This window comes from Pterocles gutturalis, unplaced genomic scaffold, assembly GCF_000699245.1.
Source record: "Pterocles gutturalis isolate BGI_N339 unplaced genomic scaffold, ASM69924v1 scaffold10628, whole genome shotgun sequence".
NCBI lineage: Eukaryota > Metazoa > Chordata > Aves > Pterocliformes > Pteroclidae > Pterocles > Pterocles gutturalis.
This window is the reverse complement of record NW_010120547.1, coordinates 1-22,019: the sequence shown is the minus strand read 5'-3', so window position 1 is coordinate 22,019 and position 22,019 is coordinate 1. Positions and strand designations below refer to the sequence as shown.

General features: G+C 39.9%; 1 protein-coding gene across 1 annotated transcript in view; it reads left to right on the top strand.

The window, feature by feature from the left end:
- LOC104464287 (tubulin polyglutamylase TTLL5-like) overlaps nucleotides 1-21,928 on the top strand; it is a gene marked incomplete at both ends in the record, with an annotated part of 39,615 nt that extends 17,687 nt beyond the window's left edge. Inside the window, 12 exons of the mRNA XM_010076948.1 lie at nucleotides 2,637-2,718; nucleotides 4,240-4,301; nucleotides 5,056-5,147; nucleotides 7,678-7,719; nucleotides 10,754-10,867; nucleotides 11,247-11,338; nucleotides 11,941-12,003; nucleotides 13,308-13,346; nucleotides 14,239-14,384; nucleotides 15,414-15,705; nucleotides 19,978-20,098; nucleotides 21,782-21,928. Coding sequence (XP_010075250.1) covers nucleotides 2,637-2,718; nucleotides 4,240-4,301; nucleotides 5,056-5,147; nucleotides 7,678-7,719; nucleotides 10,754-10,867; nucleotides 11,247-11,338; nucleotides 11,941-12,003; nucleotides 13,308-13,346; nucleotides 14,239-14,384; nucleotides 15,414-15,705; nucleotides 19,978-20,098; nucleotides 21,782-21,928 — 1,292 coding nt within the window. The remainder of the gene's footprint in view (nucleotides 1-2,636; nucleotides 2,719-4,239; nucleotides 4,302-5,055; nucleotides 5,148-7,677; nucleotides 7,720-10,753; nucleotides 10,868-11,246; nucleotides 11,339-11,940; nucleotides 12,004-13,307; nucleotides 13,347-14,238; nucleotides 14,385-15,413; nucleotides 15,706-19,977; nucleotides 20,099-21,781) is intronic.
- Nucleotides 21,929-22,019: the final 91 nt, after the last annotated feature.

Below are 22,019 nucleotides of genomic sequence, written 5' to 3'. Positions count from 1 at the left end.
CTGCTGAGTCTTGGCAACAGCTGGTACCTCCTGATATAATTCCAATCTCTTTAGCAAGCTGCAAGGGTGAAGCATGTTTTTGTGGATGGTAGCAGCAAGAGGAAGGGAGCAAGGGAAGGCACTGTGGAAACTTGATATCCTAGTTTCTTCTATTCTTCTTCTATAACAATAGAGGTGCAACGTGGATTGTCATAAACCTACCATTGCCACAGCCTGGGGCATGTGTTTCTCTTTCAGTCGTTGTGTTTTCTTTACTCTCTCTATAGAAGGAAATGACACTCTTGCTGAAGCTGGTAATTGTAGAGGATATACTTCTGATCTTGCTATGCTCCTGTGACTCTACATCTTTCTGCTGGCTATGTGTTTATTTTTACAAATGATAGTGGAGTTTCACAGTAGAAAGGATACTTCTTCTGTGTTTAATCTAGATAGTGCATTTTCCAAATGTGGAAGAGGGCCAAGGAGGTGTTTCTAGGATAGCTGAGACCACAGGTAATTTATCTTCTGTTTGTGCCCTAGTATCGTAGGCAGACTTGAGAACCCTTTTGTGCTAAGCCCTATGTGGGAACTTGTGAGGCTTGATTCTGTTGCCAGCACATGGATATTGTATAACTCCTGATGCCCTGAGGTAGCAGAGGCGTCTGTCTAGGGTTTGTAGATATGACCTACAATATATGAGACTTGGGGCATTATGGAGCAGCAATGGAGTCTTCCTTGGAGTTCATGAGACATTGCAGATAACATTAGATGTCTGTGTTTAACAGTGGAATTGAGTGAACAGGGATACCCTGAAGAGCTTACTGTCCTAGTAAACAAGGCAGACACAAGGGAAAGGAGCACCAGCAGCATGGTCAGGGCTAGGTAATGTCAAAAGTTTTCCCATGTGTATTTGAAAAAGTGGATGGAGTAAGTGAGTAACTGGGTGGGAAAGACAGAGGTTTAAAGAACAAGTGGTTTGGAAGGGAGAAAAGTGTGGGAGAGGAGGACAAAGTCAGAGGAGCCAAAATGCTAGCAAAGGTCCTTTGAGGGACAGAGGGAGGGAATGGGTAGAAGCAAAAGAAACAGCAGCTAGTCAAAACAAAGTGTTCTGCTTCCTGGCTGGGGTTGGGGAGGTCACAGACCAGCAGCTGCACTGGCCCACTCATTGCTTCTCTGCCTCAGGCATGAGCTGCCTGTCCACTGGAGTTTGCTATGCCATCAAGAATTACAAAGCTGAGACTGTATTTTTAAGTAATGTATTAAAATCATCAGAAGTTTCTTCTGGTCAAAATGCTTTTCTAGTGTTTATACTTATAATCCCCCCCTCCTCCTTTTCCCTCTACTGCAGCCTTTCCTGTCTGGGGAGCAAGAGAGCCAAATGCAGATTCAGCCTCATTTCTTTGGAGTGAACCAACTCCTTAACTCTGTGCTGTTTTGCTTCCCACTCAGTGTCTGGCTACATAGACTAGTAGAAAAGTAAGCAGGCAGTACTCACTCTGCTGCCATTTCCTCCCCTTCCACGTCCCCCCCACAGCTCATTAACTTCACATTATAAGCTATATGAGCTCTTGCACAGCTGTCTGCATAGGAAGATCTCGTCAAGCAGTCCAGCTTCCTGGAGCCAGCATCAATGTCAGGCAGGCAACAAAAGGCCAAGGCCAGAATTCAAGGAAAGCAGCATGGCAATGAAATTCTCCTGCTTTCACTACAGGCACTGGGAAACTGGTTAATTCAATAGAAATCCTTCTTCTCTGCCAATACCCTGTTCTGTGGTGTTTTGAAAAAATGTGCGCAAGTTGCCCTGATGGTCATTAACTGTGTTTCTTCATGCTGGAAGAGGGAGTTGGATTAACACCAACTTCTGATTTACAGTCATTTTTTTTTGTGTAGCATCCTTCTTGCAACTCTTTCCAAACTAGAGAGAACGTGTGTATAGAGTAAAATAGTAAAATCAGTCTTGGAATGGGAATCTGGCTTCCATCTGACTTGTGTAGAGCAGAACACATCTAGCAGATGTGATATGTTATGAATGTTTTAGAAAGTAAGGAAAAAATACTTCTTATAGTGGGTTGCTCCAAAGTGGCAAGCTGTCAATAAGATAGAGAGTTATGGAAGGTTGTCCATGTAGATGGAACTGCAGAGGAGAAGACTCTTATACTCCTATGGAGGTATTGCAGAAACACACACAGGAATAATTGAAAAGAAGCTGATGCTTGAAAGAAGCAAGATTTTCTATAGCTGACTGGAACAATGAATAGAGGAATTAAAAAGTGAAAAGGAGAATGAAGTTCAATTGTTTCCAGGATCCAATGGAAGAAGTAGATTGGACCTGCTGTGCTTGTGTTGATTCTATGTGAAAACTAGTAGTAGAGTTCTGCATTAACTGCTGTTTGTGACAGCAAAGAGTTTTTCGTATATAATGCTTTCCTAAGACTCATTTTCTGCTTCCCTCTTCCCCTCACAAACAGAATATATTTAATCTTGATTCTGAGGAAGTGAAATTTCCCACTTGTGGAATGTTATTAATTGTTCAGCCCTTGAGAGTTCACTAGATTTAACATAAATGATATGGATAGAAATGACCTGATGGAGACTAATGTTGGACCTGAATGTTTGAAGGTGCAGTAAGGTAAACTTAGTGTCCACTGTGTTTTCAGAGCTGTATGGTTTTGATGTCCTTATTGATGACACTCTTAAGCCCTGGCTGTTAGAAGTGAACCTGTCCCCATCATTGGCCTGGTAAGTGATTCTCAGATTAACAACTGTTGCTGGAGATAGTTGTCATTGAAACTTGTGGTTCTAGGAGGGCATGATTTCATGATGCCTGCAGAGTGTTTTTTCCACAGAAAAGAGAGGATAGTCCTTTGCTTTTCCCTTTGCATAAACAAATATATTGTAGCAATAGGTTTTGAAAGAACCCAGTTGGGATTCCGTTTGCTTTTTGATTATTTCTCTTCCACAGTCCGTCATCATTGTTAGGACTTCATAATCTCCCATCATAGATGAATTTTGAAACTCTCCAGACTATTGTGTGAGGTTTCAATCTGCTTGGCTAAATAGAAATTTTAAAGATTCTGGAGTCCAAGCAGAGTTCAGGCTTTATGCTTGACTTGAGTAGGTATGCCTAAGCTCAAATTTTTGGTCTAATACTCTCTTTAGCTAAAATCTGAAGAGTGAGCATTGTCTTGGCCCTTATGCTGACCCTCATACTCTAAACAAATTTGAGGATTTATTTATGTAAATCTCCAACTATGTGTGTTTTCTGGACTACTGTTTAACTTTACAGGGGCACAGATGCACAATACATTTTTGTAGTACTGTGAGTAATATTTCAGTTATGACGGTATAAATAAGGTTTAAGTTATATATTCCTGGAATCGCTATATCTGACCTTCCTCTTGATATTTTTTTTTTTCCCCCCTTCTTTATCCTGCATAGAATTTTTCTTCACACGCTGTTTGTAACCCTAGCTTCCATAGTACCCATTTTTTTTTCAGGTGCAACTAGAATGTTTCCACAATGCTTAATTTCCTGGTTTGGTGGTTTGTGTTCATATACGTACACACTGAATTATTTGCATCCCTTACTACTTAAAACTCTAGCTCACATCTGCATCCTTTGCTCTGCTTTATGATTGCCATTTTCTTTGTCTAAGATGCTGGCGTCTATCACTGTGTTGTAGAACATGGCTGATTTCTCAGCTCCCAAGGATTTAAATTTTGCCTGTCTGATCTGAACTGTATTAATTGATTTTATTTTTTTTTTTCCCCCCACTGGATAAAGTTATGGATGCTTCCTATCTGTCACCTCTGATCTCTTCATATCTATCACCTTCCCTAATAATTTGTTCCCATCCATTAGAACTAACCTGTCTGATTTTATGATTTCATGTGGAAGAGGCATAGGTAATTGTGGTTTTAAGAATTCTATGACAGCAACCTCTATCTACTCCATGAAATGGAGCGTAGATACATTCAAAGAAAATGTTTCTAGCCAAGCAGTGCTAAAACAAGGACATATGTTGAGGCATTAGAAGACTAAAGCTGTGAAAAAGTATAAACAGAAACAGATCAGTCTGTTGCTGTTTCCTGTTTACCTATGTGTGTGAAAATCACCTAGTTTTCCTTCTATGTTGATTATGCCTGTGTTAAGGACTGATACAAAGAAACTATATTGGAAGATATCTTAGATAGCAATGCATACCTCTCATTTAATGCCAGACAAATAATTCCTTTTGTTCTCTGTTGCATGTGGGGATAGTGATGCTCCTTTGGACCTGAAGATCAAAGCTAGCATGCTTTCAGATATGTTTACTCTTGTAGGTGAGTGTAACAAAAAGCTCCTTCAATCTTTCCCTCATTTAAAACCAGTAAAAGGTGCGTTTATGAGCTGCATGTTATTACATGAGTATAATAGAGGAGAAATCTAATTAAGGAGATTGACTGTATTTAGCACTGGGAAGTTATATGTGGACATTTCAGCTTCAGAATTATCTGGCTGTTTGTGATGCTTAGGTGATATTAAGAGGCCCTAGTTTGGTATTTGAAGACACTACTCTTTCTCTTTAGCAGGTGACTTCTATTTAGCCCTCAGAATCAGTATTCACGCATTTTTTGAGTTGATTGTGTGGGTTCTGGTTAGGCCATGTTAGAAGTGGAGTCATGATTGTGAAAGCTGCATGACTTTCTAATGCACAGCACCTTTTAGACATCCCTAGTACATCTTGGTTCAGTTACTTGACACAGTTTACCCCTGATACTAAAAGAGACAGACTTGTCATCAGGTAGCCTGCTCAACTATTTAAGAAATGGAGTCTATCTCTGTGCTGCTATTCAGTAAACCATCTTATTGATTTAATGACTTAGTTTTGAAGCAGGTTCCAGTTTTATTCAAGAAATGTAATGCAGTGTACAGTTTGGGATTAAACAAAGTATGATATAAAAAATAAAAGGATAATTTTTGGTCCTTGGGCGGGGACGGGATGGTCATGTATAGGCTGAGATCATTAACAGGAATGCTAGGTTTATGTTTCAGGGTTTGCCTGTCTTAAAGTTCTGTGGCTCCTGATGCCCATAGGCTTTGTGTGCCAGGATCCAGGCCAGCGGTCAAGCCGGGCCATTTATCATTCATCTGAATCTGTCAGGAGAAATCCGTACCAGAAGCTACAGGTAAGTGACTTTAACAAGCCAGAGCTGAAGAGGATAGTAGGAAAGTCATTCTCATTGAATTTGGCTTACAGGTGAGAGAGCCAGTTTGTGAGTGGGCTTTTCTGGATTTCTAGCATAACTATAGAAGAGACTCAAGGGATGCTCCTGAGCTATGGGCTGTTCAGCCACTTCTGTTTTGTTGTGGCCAACAAGCTTTCAGAACCCTAGAGCTTTATGAATGTCTGCATGACGTCCTTCTAGGCAGAAAGAGCTTTTTGCATTTGAGATTTAAGGCTTCTTTCACATTCACTTTTGGAATCTTGTTCCCTTTCCAGTGGATCCTTGGACTGAGGCCTCATATGGCTTGCTGTTACTGTCTATTACCTTTTCTGCTAAGATAGTGCTTTTGTAACACTGTAATGCTGAGAGGAAGTTGTTCTCTATTTCTTTTTGGCTATGGGGTGGATTCCGTAAATATCTGCAGAAGTGGAGCACTCGCAAAAGGCAGGGAGGTCCCCTATGTCTTTTGGACTCTCAAGTGCATTTCTCCTCAGGCAAATAGGCAGTGTATCCTAATACTCTGCAGCTGATCCATATGCTCCTGTGAGGGACATGCAACGTGACTGTAGCTCAAGTTCAATTAGGAAATGAAAAGTCATTTTTTTTTCAGTTACAGAGTACCAATACAGTGTCCATTTTGGTACAGGGAAAGCACACAGGAATTAAAACACTTTGCTTCTGTAAAACTCGGAGTCTTGAGTCACTGGGAGAGGGGTGACTAGCTGGTAAAGTGATATTTGAGTATCTATAGGATGTGTGACTGAGTTCAGAGCTTCTAAGGCCAATTTAATAGATAGGGTTTCATACAGATCTCTCTGACAATAAAGGTGTGCTTTGTGGCAGACAAAAGATACGTCGGATAAATTAGGAACCATTCCAGAAAAAGTAACCTTCTCTCTTAGAATAATACAGTCAGAGCCTATGGTTTGATGTCTTTTATCTGGAAAAAAAAAAAAAAAAGATACAAGACAGTCTCAGAGAATTGAGCTGTTGGGAAGCATTGATTTTAAGGAGGCTTTAAACTTGCAGGTTTTTTTGCTTAAAAAAACACAAATAGGTGTAAGACCTGGCCAGTTTAAATGTGCAAAGATTCATATGACAGAGCAGTGGTTATGAGATGGGATTAATTTATCTTTTGGGACTGGTGTCCCCCTTACCTATGTTTACCAGAACAGGCTTCTAATCCAGTGATAAAGTTTTATAGCATGTTTTTCTTAACTACCTAAGTGGAAATCCCATGACTAGATAGGTGTCTAGATCTTTCAATGGTTCAATAATGTTTTGGCCTGCTCTTTGCTGAACATGTTTTATTTCAGATCATTGGTTCTTTGATACTTCTGTTCCCATTTTCAGTTGCAAAGGGTATTTTGCACCTCTCTTGTTTTTTCTTAACTCCTTCATGATGTCTTAAGTTTTAATTGTTCACATAGGCCATCTTCACTTGCTGTAAAAGTTGTTTCCTGGGGAAGAAATGCTGATACCACTGTTCTTGGTCATGAGATAGTTATAGCGACTTCTGTTTTCTGAGTTTCACCAGACTGGACTACAAGTTCCTTGTGCAATTTTTTTGGTTTGCCTCTCTGAGCATTTCTTTCTCTAGGGAAATGAACAGTTCAGCTGTTTCCTTTGTAAGTTATTGTTGATTTTGTTTGTAGCTCTTTCAATTGTAAACAATAAAGGGACCTCAATCTATTTTGTGTAGTCCAACTGTATAGACGAACTTGGCAGTAGTACAGCTTCAAATGATATATAGATCGCTTGAGAATCCTTTCTTATACCATTTGCTCCTCTTGGGCATTGGAGAGGAGGAAGGCAGCTTGAATACCACTGAAGGCAAGAAAAATGTAAGCTCCTAGGATAATAGTTTTCTTTCGAACCTACCCTTGTCATTAAACTGGTCTTGCTTGTAGGCCTGATGCCAGGTAAGTAATAGAGGGTACTTTTTGATGTTCTGCTGATGTTTCTACGCCTGTTTTGCAGTGTTAAATAGAACTGGAATATTGTTGAGATATTTAAATGAAATGGCTTCCGGAACTTCAGGATTTTTACCATTTTTTTACCCTCTCTGTTCTGTGAAAAATTCTACTTGACAACATCCTTTTCTCCTTAATACATAGCTATTGAATATTTTCTGATGGGCAGCTCTTATCTTACAAAAATATGAATTTTGGTCATGAGAGTTAAGTTAATTTATCCATTCTGCAGAGCTCTTTTCTGTGTGCTCTTGAAAATTATGTGTATGTCCAGATGCATTCTGCACAGTTGAGCACATCTGAGATTTGGATTAGTGCTGCGTTTGGAATGGGGACAGGATACATTTGTGGAGGATGTGAGGTAGATCTGAAGTCAGACGATAGTAGCTGTTATCTCTGTCTCTGGACTTCAGTTCTACCCTTTTGCTTTAGGGTACTCAAACCTCCTCTGCAACTCAGGCAGGAATGATAGTGTCATAGAGAACACAAGGCTTTTATTCTCTGTGTGTCTCTTGCAGCGTCCCGTGTCTGCGCAGTCGCAAACAGCAGGCACCAGATTGGTAAGTATCCTTCAGCTCCCTCCACCAATGCAAGGGACGCAATTTCAAATCTTACCTTTTACAATACTTTTGATGCAACTGGTTCCAAAATATATTTTGCAGCTAAGTAGCCTTGGGAGGGGGGAAGACAACAAGAAAAGAGGAGAGGGATAGGTACTGACATACATTTCTATGTGGCAAGAGCAAAGGTTGGAAAAACATTTGCAACAGTTCTAGCAGCTTAAAAAGAGTAGGTGCAGTGTGCTGAGAGTCAATGTCATCTGGGTCAAATCTCTCGAAGTTTTTAAGCCTACAAGCTTTTCTGAACTGCATTTTAAAGAAATTGGATATAGATGTTTAAAGATAAAGTTGTCACTCTGATCATCAAATGATCAAGACAGTGGCAGCACAGTGTTCTGGATTTCTTAGGTCGTTGAAAAGGAGAGTGCAAAAACAAAGGAAGAGCTGGTGAAAGGAGCAGCAAGTAGGAGCGTCACACCAGAAGGGAGGAGGAAGAGGAATTTTTGTCTTGAGTACTACAAGAGATGGAATAAGTCTGAATTAAGAAGATGGATTGAATCTGTATTGACAAAATTCACGTGGCTTCATAAGAGAAATAGTTGTTTTCTGTGAGATGGTAATCTGAAGGAAACTGCAAAAATTTGAGAGTGTACTGGGTCAAAATAGATACAGAGATAAGGATTTCTTAAAGATAATGGAAAAATGTAGAACTATCGGTAGCATAAGTCAAACTTACCTACCTTTCTAAATGTCATATTTGGCACCCTCCTTGTAAGCCATATGGACAAATCAACATTAGTTTGCAATTCTAAGCACCTGGCTGTGTGGGGACACGGTAGGTGTTATTTTGCTGCTGGGCTTCATGCATGACCATAATAGCAATGATTCTCTTTTTTTTTTTTTTGAGGTTTCCCAGCAGGAAGGAAGGTAGGACAGATGGAATCATCTTGAGAACCTAATTCATTCTATGTGCTGCCATTTATGTCATTCTGTGTAAGTTTAGCTGAGGCTAAGAGGAAGGAGTCTTACTGAATAATGAGGTTTCATAGACAATAGGAAGGATCTTTGTGCCAACTGCTGTCAGTGCTTAGTATAATTAGAATCATGATGTGGGAACCAGAGATGTTTGCAGAATTTGGAGATAAAGCAAAGTGGTCGGATATATCTATGCTTTTAAAGATAAGCTGGGTCAAAGAGGAAACAAGATCTTTGAAGCTGGAGACTTTTCTGTGCTACAGACAGAGAATTCTGCAGTAAAACCCTGAAGAAAGTGTTTGAGCAGGAAGTTCAGTAAAATTAGAGCTTTTCTCTGGCATTTTGACAGTAGTGTACTTTGTTCTCAGGTAGGAGCCTGAGCTTCACTAGTTGTAGGAGCCAGAGCTGCCAATATGTAGGCGTACATTTTCTGTATGTAATCAATGAAATAATTTCCATTGTGTCAAGACAATAGAGATTATTCCATTGAAGTATTTCCTTAGCAAAGGAGATCGTCTAGTGGGATGAAAAATTTCCTGTAATACTCTCTTTGGGATGCAGTTCTTACATGATGATTATTATGGTAGTGTCAGGAAATGTTTTTTAAGAGGAGGTTACCTAGCAGAAGATGTTAGAGGAAGTTATTAAGCAAAGTTGTTAAGCTGTCCTTTTGAAATGGAGGAAAGCTTAGGAGGAAAGACTAAAGGCCTTTCAACTTAATGCCATATACAGCCTCAAGCAGACTTGTTTGACTACTGACATTTTTATTTCTTCTGAAAATGCTTGTGTCTCCTACCTTCTCATCCAGATTGTCTTGTTTTCTCTTATTTGATCAGTTTTCATTAGGCTTAACAGAATGTTTCAGTTGGTCTCTGCTGTGTCTGTTTTCTCTTTCCATCTTTCTGTGCCAGTCACTGCAGTGGAACCCACTCTAGTGCAATGCCTGTTGGTTTTGCAATTGCTTCATCTGCAGATTCTGAATAGCCATTTGCAATTTTAATGAAACAGAATGGAATTCAATTCCAGTAGTCCTTACAAAGAGAGATACAACCCGATCTTGCCATGTATCTGAGCAGTATGGGATATGCCTTTGGGCTTATCCAGTTTGAGGTTTCTGTCATGTTTTTCTCTTCTTTCTAGATTAAGAAGGCTCTCTATGCACTCTTTGCTCTATATAGAGCTAAAAGACAATTTGAATTTTGTATAAAGGCATGAGACTTTTCTCAGCTAGACTCTTTTACTGCTATTTTTACAGAGGTAGCTTGTCTGAACTGGGCCTAAGACCAGCTAAAATGTACTTGAAAACATGTTTAAAGATTTCAGTCTTGCTGGGATTTTAAGATTTTATAATCTTAGTAATTTGGAGACATTTTGAATTCCTGTCCTTTGTTAGAATTGAGCTTAAGAATTAGCTTGGAGAGACTGTCTGCAAATTATTTCTTTTCTTATTTTTAAAATTTGCATGTCTATGCACATTTGCATGAAGTATCTGCATACATATACAAGATCTGTCTGTTAGGTGTGAGAAACAGCAAATTGAGATCCAGCACTATAGTAACAAAAGAACAACAGATGGTGAACTGAATTTTTCCTTTTTCCTGCGACTTTGTCTCATCAGTGAATTACAGTTCTGTTCTTGTGTAGCAACACAACTGGAACACAGAATAATGATTCTGGTACCATTGAGGTGTGAATCCAAGTGTATGAGTGGCCTCTGAATGCTGGCTCTAATGTCCCTTGAGTGAGGATTTTTGTGTATGAAATTCTGGCTTTGGCGCTTTTTTTTTGTTTTTTGGTATGTCTCATGTTTTTCTGGAAGGGGCCAGGCATGTAAATACTGGCAGTGATGTCTGAATTGTGAGTCCTGCTGTGCTAAAAACTAGCAATGTGATGTGGACTCTTCAGCAGTTGGGGTGTAGAATTGTGAATTCTGGCTGTAGTACTCTGGAGTGTAGATTCTGCTGGGAATGGGGTCCTGGAATTTGAAAATAATGGGTTTCTTAATAAGTATGTTGAGAGAGGAAAAAGGAAAAAATCTGGATTCACACTGTCTCTACAGCGTACTCGTCCTCTGTCTGCCAGTGATGCTGAAGTTAAAAACCCAGTGCCCTCAGGCAGGGAAAAAGCAACAGGAAGGCAAGGCAGCTCTGTGCTAGGTCTCTCTATGGAGGAGGTAAGTAGGCTATTAAATATCTTGTTTACCTTGGCTTTCATGCAATAAGTGGGGTTATTTGCTCAGCAAAGCGCAAGTGCATATATATGAAAAGCATGGCAGAAGTAGTATAATCTTTGAAACAGAACTGCTGAGTTTTGTTGCTGGTACTGCCCTTGCCCTCAGTCATGCCAGGGGTACATACATGCTTCAAGCAATGATAGACTCCTTCAGAATTTAAATGAAAGATGCAGTTGCTTAAGGATATTGTATGTATCCAGCTTACTCTCGGGACTGTAGTGATATTATTGTCCTCTGAAACTCAGATTTTTCTAGGGTTCATTTTTCATTGTATCTCTTTTGCTGTTTGTTTTTTTTTTTTCTTTTTTTTTTCCCCAAGATAAAAGTTCTTCATCAAGTTAGAGAAGAGAATGAACGAAGGGGAGGCTTCATCAGGATATTCCCTACTCCATTAACGTGGGACCTTTATGGGTAAGAATAAGAATCTAATAGGATAGCTCAGTGTTGCACTGATATTCTGTGTTGTGGGATATTCTGTGTTAGGTATATGTATATGAACCAATTTAGCAATCAGAAGACAGATATTGAGGGTTTTGGTAGAGCTTATTTTAGTGTTGAGGGTGCTTTTTTCTGATCCCTTGTTTTTATCTGCTGCTGCTTTGCCTAACTGCACCTGATGGAAAGCTATCAAGCATTGTTTCTGATGTTGCTTTTCTGTCAGAATAAAAATATCTTCATTTCAGTTGCTATCTGCTTTTACATCCTTGAGCTGCACATGCTGTGTACTCTGTCATTAGGCCATAAAAACAATATAGGATTCATCCTCTGAGTGATATCGTATTATGCTTTTCTAATTTTTTTTCCAGTCTGTAATGTTTCTCTGTGTCTCTTGCCGCACCGGGAACTTCAGCTAAGAAGTGATAGTTCTCCTTTCTTCTTCTTTTCTGTATGGTACAGCGTATTGTCTCAATCCACTTCTGGGATGTTGTTTATAGATCATTTATTTCTGCATTATGCTGCCTTTCATTATGTTGATCTCTATATTGATATGTCTTGTGTTTTTATTTCTCTAGATCCTTTTTAGAGCACAATACATCAATGAACTACATGCTGGCTACACGTCTGTTTCAGGACAGGTAGAAAGCTTTTCTATTTGTGAGGGATGCAAAGACCACAAGGAGCATGAAAGGGATTGATTCCTCACTTATCCAATGTTAGAAACACCGGCCTGTGATTTACAGGGGTGGTAATAGTTGTGTGTCTCCTCTCTAGTGTGCAAAGGACTGGAGTTTTCTCACATTTTCATGTGCCCTTCTGAATCCAAGGGCAAAAAGGACAGTATACAAAAAGCATGGGAGTCATTGGAGTAAAAAGATGACTGTAGACATGAAAACACTTGAAGCACCTAAGTTTCTCCATGAAGGGATTATAGGTGGTTCTTGCTTACCTGTTGTTTCAAATTAAAGTTACATTAGAGCTTGTCCTCATGTAAAGTAAGCACTGAAATTTACTCCAAAGGTTTAGTGTCTTTATCTCTTGACCTGTGCAAGCACGATTTGATGCCTCTTTCTATGGCTTGTGCTTGGGTGGAAATGACAGTTCATGCTGCTAGCTGAACTTCTATTGAGAGCTGTATGCGATAACTTTCACTGTATATTTAACACCCTTCATTCTCAACAGTTTTTCTTATCCAAATTTGAGATCCACTATAAAGTAACTACAGAGTAAGGATAAGGTTGCTGACTGAGGAGATATCTTGGGTCAGGGCCACCACCATGCGGTCGCTCCCCCCCGCCTGCCTTTCCCTGTCCCGGTAAGATGGGAAAAGGATTTAAAAAAAAAAAAGTGGAACCTCGTGAATTGAGGTAACGACAGATTTTAATAATACAAGAGAAAAAGGAGAATATAATAATAAGATATCGAATACAATGAAAACACTGATACAATGGAAACCTTCTCACTACCAAGAGCTTCACAAAGACTCCCACCCCTCTCCCGGCTAGCTTCCCCTTATATCCCAGGCACAAAGTCAGCATGGTATTGCATATCCCTTTGGCTATGCCCACCTCCCAGCTTCTGTGAAAAATTAACCCTATCCCAGCTGAACCCAGGACAGGAGACAATATTTACAGAAGCTCTTCCTGCATCAGCACTGTACGATATTTTTTTTTTTTTGCTGTATACTTTCAGGGATGTGTCTGGAGGGTAGCTCCAAATGACACCTTCTCCAATTTAAGCCAGACAGATGAAAGCATCAGTTCTAGAACCAGCCATTCAGATTTCCTCTTTTGGAGTCTTTTTTTTTCTCCTTTAAGACAGAACTCACAAGGAATTCTGTAAATTTGGCCTTTTAATTGTATATATGAAAGACTTTGGAAGCTTTTTAACCCAGTCAATAATCCTGAATAGAAAGTATTTTTTTCTGGTTTTCCCTTTGTAGGAGCAAGATGAAAAGAGACTTCATCACTGGGAGATCCCGGTAAATGTCTTCTTAATTAAAAAATTGTACTTTGTAGGATTTATTCTAAATTTAGATTTCCACACCTTCATCTTCCAAGTCCTAGGTCAACACCTTTTCTTTCAGTAAGCAAAGAGTATCCCAGCATGTGGAGAGCTTAAGTTTTATTGGACTGGACCTTAAAATTGTTCCTCTTAGGCTTCCTACTTTGGCATTCCTACCATATTGATAAGCCTCATCATTGAGATCTGTCAAATTCTGTAATGCATGAGTGTTTTGGACTTCATATACCCATATGTTCGCTTTGCTAGATGTAAAAGATAAGTGGGCCAACAGCAATTTTCTGTGAATGTTCCCACTTATATCATAAAGAGCGCTTTGCTTTATCTTTATGCACTGTTATGTTTGTCTCCCTTAAGGAATCTGTCAGGGCTCCTTCTCCCTTGATTTAGGCAGAACTTGTAGAAAGGTTGTCATTTTTCACTTAAATTATGTTAAAATTCTTGTCTGTGACCAAACAATAAAGAACAAGATGTCTACATAAAAGGTTCAGAAGACTGGATCCAGGTCCATGTGTTCTCTTCCCACTCCCCTCCTTAGTTTTGTGCTCTTGCAATTCTGTTTTCCCTATTAATTGTGCCTTGAGCGGCTGCAGGATGGACAGATGCTGCTCAGTCATGAAAGCATAACAATAGTGTGTTTTGGGATTTTGAGAGATGATGTGAAGTACTTGCAAGACTCCCTTCAAACATTTGTAGGCTTTAAATAGAGCAAAGTTAGACTGATAATAAATATTTATTCCCTGTATTAGGAAAACTGTTTCTTGAATAAATTTAATCTGCTAAGTCTCTTGTATCATCAGGGAAAGAAGTAGAAAGTGAGACTGAGGATGTATCTGTATTATGCTTCCCAGAGCAGGTCTTCATGGAAGGCTGGATATGAGACTGGAAGCTGTATACTCTCATGCTCTCTTTTATGAGAGAAAGCTTGTTTCACTGGAGTTACGGAAGCGCCAGCAATGTGATGGCAAGGCTAGAGCAGCACGGACAAGATCGTCAGGTATGCATTGCTAGAGTCTTAGATGAACAGTTAGTCAAAAACAAACAAGCAAGGACTTTTTCATTTGAAATGTGTGTGAATGGGGTTGTTCTGGCCTTTGTAGTCCCTAGACTGATGCACAGGTTGCAGTTAATAGTTTTAATTTCAAGTGTTCATAGTTTTTACTTCATTCCTCTTCTGAGCTTCCTGCCTTCTTAGTGCCTAGGGTTTCATTCCCACCATTCCACATCTCCCTGTATATGACTAAAGGTAATCAATATTTTCTTGAAGATGAGCTTGTTGTTGCATTTTGGGTACAAGAATTCAACAGTCTGTGTGCCTCTATAGTCCTCCAGCTTTTCAGAGAAAGATGAAAACTTGAGATCTTCCAGGTTGGTTCTTCTACACAGCAGTGACTAAGCTGTTGGAAAGAGAGAAATCCTGCTTATCCAAACTGATGTGAGAAAAACTCAAAAGGATATGGAGGTGAATGATCTTCACAAGTGGATGTTCCTGAAGCCATTTTCTATACTCTTTCTAGTAGCTATGTGATACTGACTGCAATGGGAGAGATTGTATGTTATAAAATTATTTTTGGTGCCATGTTATGGTATGTGAAGGTATGTGATCTTTATTGGCATATGTGGAAGTTTAGATTTTGTAGCTTTGGTTTTTCTGATACACAAAAATACAAAAAATGAGTATATATGCTAAGTATGAGTGTATATATGCGTCAATATGTATATAAGAATCAGGATAAAATATGGCCTTTGTTTCTTTGATTTATTTTTTTTTTCAATTGTAAAGTTAAAACAAGAATCTTGGTCTGTCTTCTCTGATGTTGGGAAAATGGGCTTCTTGACTTATACACAAGCAGAAAGACAGAAAGAATAACAAAGGGCAGCAATACTTAAGATACTCTTCTAAAATGGTGTTCTGTCCTTGTAGCAGTAAAGAGTTTAGAAATAAACCAAAAGGTATGAATAGCAGGACACTCTTCCCCACTTCTTTTCTTCTTAACCAGTATAGGTGATTTCTCCTGTACTACAGGGACATCAGAACCAGCAAAGCCTTCCCTCAAGTCAGACACAGAAGGTGAGGAGGAGGAAGAGATGGGTGCAGATGAAGATAAGGAGCTAGATAGAACTGTTTGCTCTCTTTCGGACACCCAGGTGAAACGCAAGCCAAAGCTCTCTGACCTGGTGAAAACTTCTTGTAAGGAGAGGGTACCAAAAAAACTTGACAAGAAAACTGGAGATGGAGGAGAGCCATTTCTTAGAAAAACAAACTCAGAATCTCAGTTTAACTTGCTGCAGATTCTTCAAAAGCATGGAAACCTGAGGTGAGAGATTTCTTCATATTGCTTTGACTAGCAGCTAATATTGGTTAAAACATGGAGGATGTACACTTAGTGCTGCATTATGAATAAGCATGAGGAGATAAGAGGACCCTAGAGAAAGGGGACTGGATTTTTCACTAACTGTGGGCTGCCTTAACAACTAGTTGGCACAGAAGGAAGGTAGTTGCAATGACCAACAGTTTACTTAAATGCCTGACCTGTTGGATCAGTATAAAGCATAAGCCATAGTTTCCATTGCTGTTCTTTAATCTGATGATGTAGGCTGTTGTTTGGTCAACTCGGGCTTCTAAGATGCCCCCTCTGTCTTAATGCAGGATGCCTGCTATTGAATTCTAAAATTTGTCTTTTTGCTCTTTGCATATTCAAAGAAGTGAGTATAAACATATGTTAAGCTGTCCAGGACAGGTTGGGTAGGAAGACCTCAGTGCTGCGTCTCCATAAAATTAGTTGTCTCATTTTTGTGCTTTTATTTTTGGTGATAGAATATTTACCTCTAATAATAATCTCTGCTCAAGGTCATAACCTCCTGAGAGCGAGATAGAAGGTCATTTAAGAGTGACAAGTTACTGAAACATCTCATTGCCTGCTGTTGAGTATGATAGTGTGGAGCAGAGTATGTTTTGATGCATGGCTCTATTGCTTGAAAAAAAGAGAGGTGTTGGAAGGGATTGTATAGAAAAACACCAACCAGGGTCCTACCAGATGCTTAGAAGCATGATCTTTCCCTTAAATATGGGTAGTGAAACTGTCTGCTTGCAGATGGACAGGAATAGCAAAAAGACAGTGATCATATGTAGGAGGATTTTACATCTAGATAAGAAACAGTATTATGTTTTCTGTGAAAAATCTCCAAAGGTAGAGGAAATAATTGTTCCGTGTTGCTTTCTTAGTTTAGTTTCTGAGAGAGGATTTATGAATTATCTAATGGATTTGGGGTTCATTCTGATGTCTTCTTGTGGCAAGGACACCTGCTGTCATGACAAGGAAGATTCTAAAACCTGTTTTGAGGACAAACATAGCAATGCTGTCATCTACCTATATATAGAACTGACTCCTGCCAAGAACATAAGCTCTGTCTGGTGTTTCTGGCAGAATCTTGCTCAGCACCCAATACTGTTGGGATTCCCCACAGAAGTGTGTAAGACTTGTGTGACCTCATGTTCCAGGATTGTGTTGGGCTTGGCCCCATCTGATCTGTCACTGATGAAAGCTTTGCTTGTACGGTCAACAGGCAGAGGAGCTGAAGTAATGAAATTTTCATCCAAAAGAAACCAGGCCTGTTCCAGCCAGTTTTTGTAAGTGGCAGGACTACTTATCTCCTTTAGTTAGCCTGAGGAAGCCATTTGTCTGCCTTCCGCAAATTGGGTGTTACTGGTGAAGAGGTTAGTGTCAAATGAAACATGTTTCCCCAGCTGTGCCTTTCCCAGGGAAGTAAAAAGAAAAGGGATTTACTTGTTCCTGCATTTAAGGCCTCAGGTTTCAACATTCCATATGCCTGAGGAGAGGCAGTGTTATACAAGGACCTTCTACAGTTTCCCATTTTGTAATCACAGAAGTATCAGGTGCAGGCAAAGAATTGTATTGCTGTGCTGACATTGATCATGGGGGGTCCTTAATTCCTGCCAGCACAGATCTTGAAGTCCTGGTCAGGAGATGTTTGAGTTAGACCTAAAACAAACCTGTCAGACCTAAGGAGCCTTCAGGGTAGTGCCTTCTCTGATATACAGTGGCCTGATGTATAGAGTGTTAGTTCTCAGGGTTCAGAGTGTTATCCTGATATTCCACACATGTGGAAGGAGAAGGTAGGTGTGGTGACTAGCAACATACAGAGATAAGAGGTGTTACAAGGCCTGCTGTGCATTTCTGGACTTCACTGGAAGAGAGGAATTGTAGCCAGATATTTTTATCATGTTTTACTTACTGCGGTACTGGTACAGCTATCCACAGAAGATATTAGTTTGAGACTCTTGTGAACTCATCATTTGCTTAGCCCCTCGTTGGGCCTGGCATTGTCTTCTAGAAGCATCAAAAGCCAATGATTAAGCAGATGCATAGATACTTTAAATGTATTTTATTTAAATGTCAATTCTTATCTAAATTGATGCATTGATCTCTGTATGTGCTACTATGTTGTATGATTTCTACGTAACACTGTCAAAGTGTGCATGAAATTTACAGAGATACAAAACAGGAAGACTAAATTTCTGGACTAAGCTTTAATGAAGTTTCAGGGACTCACATACATGGACTCATGAGGACTGTATAAGTATCTGAGAATATTCCTAAGAAGTAGAGAACAAGTAGAGAAAAAATGGTGAGGTTCCTCGGGAATCAGTCTGAGGCTGATTTTTAATAATCAATCCAAAATGACACAAAATGTAGAAGTGTGTTAATGAAATTTGCTGATGGAAAGGATTTGGGAGTTATTTCAGTGAGAGAAAAGTAATGGGATAAATATGTGAAGAACTGGATGACCTTGAGGATAGGAATAATACAACTAGGATGAAACTCCGTAGCACAAAGTGCAAGGGCATGCTTTTAGGAACTAATAATTTACAGCAGAAATTCTGTCAGCTAGGTGTTCGTCAACTGGAAATTAATTATAAGGAAAAATATCTTGCATGCTTGTTGATCACAGGAGGTTTGTGAAGCTCTAGTTTGTGCATGCATGAAAATGCCAAATGTGGTCTAGGTTTTATCACTTGAGATGCTTCTGAGACTTCATGTAGAATATTGCATACAGTTGCTATCACCCATGTTCATGGAAGGTAAATTGTGACTTGAACAGGTGGAGATGAGCTTCTGCTCTCATCATGTCACCAATGTGGGTGCTTTGTTAGAAGACATTGAAAGATGTGGATAGTTCACACTAATAAAATGAAAACTATGAAAGGATATAATTGCTGTTAATAAATACATTCAAGGCAGGTGACCCATCAGGGATGAAGTTACTTAAGAATCACAGAATGTTAGAGATTGGAAGGGACCTTATCCCACCCTGTGTCCTTCACCTCCCCAGAAGGTATGGAGCAGAATATCACTTGTGCACCCGCTCCTTGAACTATCCGCCCTAAACCCCTGAAATCTCTTTTCATAGTTACTTAACTTAAGTAAGATACTTAAGATATGGGACAATATTGGAGAAAGAAGAAGCAAATATAAACTGCTCATGAATGAAGCTAGGTTGGGTAGTAAAAGAAGGTTCCCTACTATTAGAACAGTAAGTTCTGGGATAATATTCCAGGAAAGTAATGGGTTGAAAACTCTAGTTCATTTTAAGATGAAACTTGATAATTTTATAGAAAAGATTAGGACATTGCCTGTGATAGAAGGGAACTCTGTCCCTGACACTGAAGCCCATCTGCTTCTACATCCTTATGAAAAGTAAAGGAGAAATTGTGTTTGGTAATTCAAGGAACAGCTTGTAGTGACTATGGGGAAAGCTATGAGTAAGAGTGGAGACTGGAAGAGCAGAATGTTGGAGGAGAGAGTTTAGGCCAAGATGACAATGAACAGACTTAGGCAAAGCTTTCAGCAGTCTCTTACAACAGATGCATACGCTAAAGTGACTACCATTGTGAGGGAATGAGAAGCATTGTGTCCCTCACAGTCCTCTCCTCAGTTCATGCTCACAGTTTCCCAACATGTTCAGCCAGCTGCATAGCAGATTTTGCTGATGTTCATTCTTCAGTGATGCCTTACTTAATGAAATTTGGCTTGTGTCCTTGGGCCAGCAGGAGTAGAGCTCACTTTCACAGATTTAATTCTTTCATTTCCAATGGAAATTGCAGGGCCTTTGTTATAACTCTGGCACCAGTACCAAGCCCTTTATTTATTTTATGGTCTGTTGTTGTGGTGTTCAAAATGCTTGTGAAGACAGAGGCCCAAGAGAGCCTTGAATCTGGTTTAAAAATACACAGTTTTGCTGATGTCATGTTTTTGGCTTTTGGAGGAGAGTAGCTAAGGCTGTGAAAAGGCAAGGGGAGCATTAAGTTTTTAGAGATGATCTTAGAACTTGGAGAGCTTCTGTTGTCTTTTGTATCTCCTGCAATACATATCCCATCTTGGTGAACTGAAGGTCTCCTTGAAAATACTGGTGGGGTGAAGGGGTCCTTCTTCGCTTGAGCTTCAACATTTGTTGAAGGACCTAGGAGGTCCTTCCTGACGCTGCTTTGGTCCATAAGCTGTGCCTGACTGCTGTAACTCTTCCCATTACTACTCTGAAGATAGCTGACTGATTCTCTTGGTCCACAGCAAAGTGCAAGCTCGCAGGGCGTTCTCTGCCTATCTACAGCATGTTCAGTTGCGACTGATGAAGGAGGCTGGTGACCAGATCCAGAATCCTGCCTGGGCTGCCAAAGAGGATGAGCAGATGGTAAGAAACTTTGTGTTGGCCAGACTGAGAAGCCAAGCTGAAATCTGCTTTGAGAGTTTTGAGGTCAGTTCCCATCCTTGGAAGATCTGAAGTCCAGCTGAGATTTTAGTTGTCTGTCTTTGTCCAGCTGCCAGTGGTGTATTTTAATATACAGACAAGGTAGGACTGCTGACTGACATCTGAGCGGTGATAGAGTAGACAGCTCTTAATGACTAGAGAGTGGTTGACGTTGAAGCTTCTCACATCTTTCCCTGGTTTTCCTTTACTAATCTCTCACTTTATCTGCTTTTGAATTCTTCTCTCCAAGATTCTTTAAGATTTCTTGGCAGTATCCAATTTCTGCTGCATTAAACAAAGCATGCATCTACTCAAATAGAACAGATACCCAGTTAAGCTTTTTCTGCTATGTGCAGCTTTTCTCTTTGCAGGCATATGTGCTTGGGAATCTTTTTTGCATTCTAGATAGAGGGAAAAAAAAAAGTAAAAGCCACTGATGAGAGAGAGTTACTTTCTAGCATAAGTGGTGGTATGGTTGGGGTTTTTTTCTTGTTTTTTTTTTTTTAAACCATGTGATGATTTTTTCTAGGCAGTATTTTAAGGCCCTAGATTTGGTGTATATACATTTCAAAGAGTGTAGCAAGCCCAGATCCCCTCACAAACCTTCTTAAAAGAGATTTGTACAGTAGGCTCTTGAGCTTTCTGCAAATCCAAATATATTCTTGCTGAATGCATGTTGCAGGGAAACGGCCAGTACAGTTCAGAGATAAAATTGTGTGTCAAGAGTAATCAGTCGACTCAGTGGAAAATGTTACCCCTGCTCTTTCCAAGTGGAAATTAAAAATGGCTTTTTGAGAGTCACTTTGTCTGCTGTACTGTGAAAAATAATGTTTAAAATAACAGATCAAACCAGCCTGGAGTAATGGCAGTGAGAGGCGAGCTGTGAAATCCAATAGTTTGGCTGTGAGGCTGCTCATTTATGCGTTAGCAGAGCTCCTAACCAAAAGCAAATCCAGAGGGGAGACAGAAAGGGTTCAAAACACCCACAGGATGCATCTTGCCTTAGGATCTGTCTTGCCGTATTTTTTTCCCCACCAGAGGTCAAACAGACATGGTGGGGGATTGGAATTACATGGCTGTAGATGTCGTCTGTTGCTGTGGAGAGGTTGTGGCAATAGTATACATATATGAAAAGTCATGAAATAGTGCTACATCCCTGTAGTGGAGGTATCTGACCAAGATCCCCTTCCCTGTGATAGCACTGAGAGGGTTTTGTGTCAGGACATTTCATCATAGGCCTTCTTTAACACATTGCAGGTTGTTTTTTGGAAATGTTCTCCTAAGGTACTGGACTTTAGAGGTTATTCAGTGTTTTACTGTGTTTTGCTGATTGTTTTTTTAGTTTTTCTTCATCTGCTATGCTTTTCAGACAAACACTCTTCAAGTGTTCCCAATTCTGACCCACCTCAGGCAAGGTACACCATCATTCTTCTCCCTGCACCTTGGATTTGTAGGGCTATATTAAAAATGCACACTGCAGAGTACTTTAGCCTGACAGTAGTCAGCTCCTTTTCTCAGGATACTGTGTTTACTTCTTGACAGTCACTAACTGCTGTAGCACTTCTGTTCTCTTCTCCCCACATCTTGTGGTTGGTCCATTGTTAACTCCATCTCTCTTGCTTGCAGGAGCTTGTGGTACGCTTTCTGAAGCGAGCTGCCAGCAATCTTCAGCAGTCCTTGAGGATGCTGCTCCCCAGCCGTCGTTTAGGACTAAATGATCGTCGTCGTATCCTGGCCCGCCAGCTAGGCGAGTTCATAATTTGTTATAACAAGGTGACTAATTCTTTCTTGATTCCTCTTTTGGTAGCTCTTCTGTTTTCTGTTCTCTTCTTCGAAAGTGGGTGTGTTGATCTCCTTGAGGGTA